At 50.4% G+C, this 2,062-nt stretch overlaps 1 protein-coding gene across 1 annotated transcript; it reads left to right on the forward strand.

Annotated features, from left to right (window-relative positions):
- Positions 1–657: 657 nt before the first annotated feature.
- On the forward strand, positions 658–1,718 carry LOC113961204 (olfactory receptor 14J1-like). The gene has a single exon (XM_027671342.1). The coding sequence runs from the start codon at positions 658–660 to the stop codon at positions 1,627–1,629; it is 972 nt and encodes a 323-aa protein (XP_027527143.1). The 3' UTR covers positions 1,630–1,718.
- Positions 1,719–2,062: the final 344 nt, after the last annotated feature.

The following is a 2,062-nucleotide window of genomic DNA, read 5'->3' on the forward strand; positions in this document are numbered from 1 at the left end:
TCAGGCATCCTGAGGAAAGGCAAGGATTCTGTCAATCTGCTCTTTGAACCATGATTCCTCTGCTCCCAGAAGTGCCTTGTTTCTTTTTTAAGGGAATTCTTAAGGGTGATCCCCCTCCAGCTCCAAGCTGCCAGCCAGGGGCAGCTGTGAACAGCAAAGATGGCCAGCTCTTGTCTCTGCACCAAGAGACCACCCCTTTGCCTCTCAGGACTCACAAGATTTCACTTGGAGCACAGTAGAAATGTCAGAGATTTCAACCATCCAAACTCCTCCTGGCAAGAGGAAATGGAACAAAATCAAGTCCCCCAAATCCCCTCCCTCTGTTCTGCCCTTGGGCAAACTGTGACCGGCAGTTCTGGAAACACTTCGATATATCACAAGTGCATTTAATTGGAGGTCACCCTGTGCTCCAAGTTGCCTCTCACTGCACAGCAAGAAGGATTCCTCGGGAGCCCATTCCAGGCTCCCTGCTCTCAGTGCCCCCTTCAGCCAGCAAACCCCAGAGCTCAAGGACAGGGATGCAGAGAGATCTTCCTGAAAAGAGGCCCTGAATGTTGAATTGCTATGAGACATGTAAGATGTTTTGCTGATTGAGTCTGGCCTAATTCAGTTCTGTCTTTTTTCTCCTCAACAGAGAACAATAACCGGAGGCATCAAATGTCCAACAACAGCTCCATGGCCCAGTTCCTCCTCCTGTCACTGGCAGACAGGCGGGAGCTGCAGCTCCTGCACTTCTGGCTCTTCCTGGGCATCTCTCTGGCTGCCCTCCTGGCCAACGGCCTCATCCTCAGTGCCATAGCCTGTGACCACCACCTGCACACCCCCAGGTACTTCTTTCTCCTCCACCTCTCCCTCACAGACCTGGGCTGCATCTGCACCACTGTCCCCAAAGCCATGCACAATTCCCTCCATAACACCAGAACCATCTCCTATATGGGATGTGCTGCACAGGTTTTTCTCTACACAGTCTTTCTTAGAGCAGAGTTTTCCCTCCTCACCATCATGTGCTACGACCGCTACGTTGCCATCTGCAAACCCCTGCACTACGGGACCCTCCTGGGCAGCAGAGCTTGTGCCCACATGGCAGCAGCTGCCTGGGCCAGTGGGTTTTTCAATGCTCTGCTGCACACACCCAGTACATTTTCCCTCCCCCTGTGCAAGGGCAATGCCCTGGACCAGTTCTTCTGTGAAATCCCACACATCCTCAAGCTCTCCTGCTCACACTCAGGCTACCTCAGGGAACTTGGGCTTATTGTGTTTAGTGCCTGTTTAATATTTGGGTGCTTTATTTTCATTGTTTTCTCCTATGTGCAGATCTTCAGGGCTGTGCTGAGGATCCCTTCTCAGCAGGGACGGCACAAAGCCTTTTCCACCTGCCTCCCTCACCTGGCCATGGTCTCCCTCTTTATTAGCACCTTAGCCTTTTCCTACCTGAAGCCCCCCTCCATCTCCTCCCCATCCCTGGATCTTATTGTGTCACTTATGTACTCAGTTGTGTCTCCAACACTGAACCCCCTCATCTACAGCCTGAGGAATCAGGAGCTCAAGGATGCCCTGAGGAAACTGATAACTGGGTGTTTTTCAGAAGCAATAAACTCTCCTTCTTCTACATGTTATGGACCTCATTAAAGGCCAATCCTGTTATGGACTTCATTAAAGGCCCACCATTTCTTCTCTATTTTTTGCTCTTGGTAGGGGTGGTTTTTTTGTGAGAATTTGTTCACACCAGAAAATCTTTATATATAAATATACATATATAAACAGATATATAATTTTCAATTCAGTGTTTGCCTTCCTAGCCTGGTGCAGAGGCTGTACAAATTGGCAAATGTACTCACTGTCTGCTTAAATACCAAATAAAGAACTCTGCATTGACTTGTTTGCCTGACATCTTTCCTCTCTGACTTCTCTGCAGCTGCAGGCTCGGTGCCTCTGTGCAGAGCTGGGCCAGAAAAGAGTCCCAGCAGAGCAGCACTGCCAGGGAGCAGCAGCCCTTCTCCTGCGGGGCCTCCTCCTCCTTCCCTTCCACACTGTCCTGCAGAGCCCTGTGTTGTTGGAGGCC

Source organism: Neopelma chrysocephalum, unplaced genomic scaffold (genome assembly GCF_003984885.1).
Source record: "Neopelma chrysocephalum unplaced genomic scaffold, ASM398488v2 Primary Assembly neopelma1_97082, whole genome shotgun sequence".
Classification (NCBI taxonomy): domain Eukaryota; kingdom Metazoa; phylum Chordata; class Aves; order Passeriformes; family Pipridae; genus Neopelma; species Neopelma chrysocephalum.

Excerpts from the sequence above, each read along its gene's own strand:
- LOC113961204 (XM_027671342.1), top strand. The coding sequence starts at position 658 with ATGTCCAACAACAGCTCCATGGCCCAGTTCCTCCTCCTGTCACTGGCA.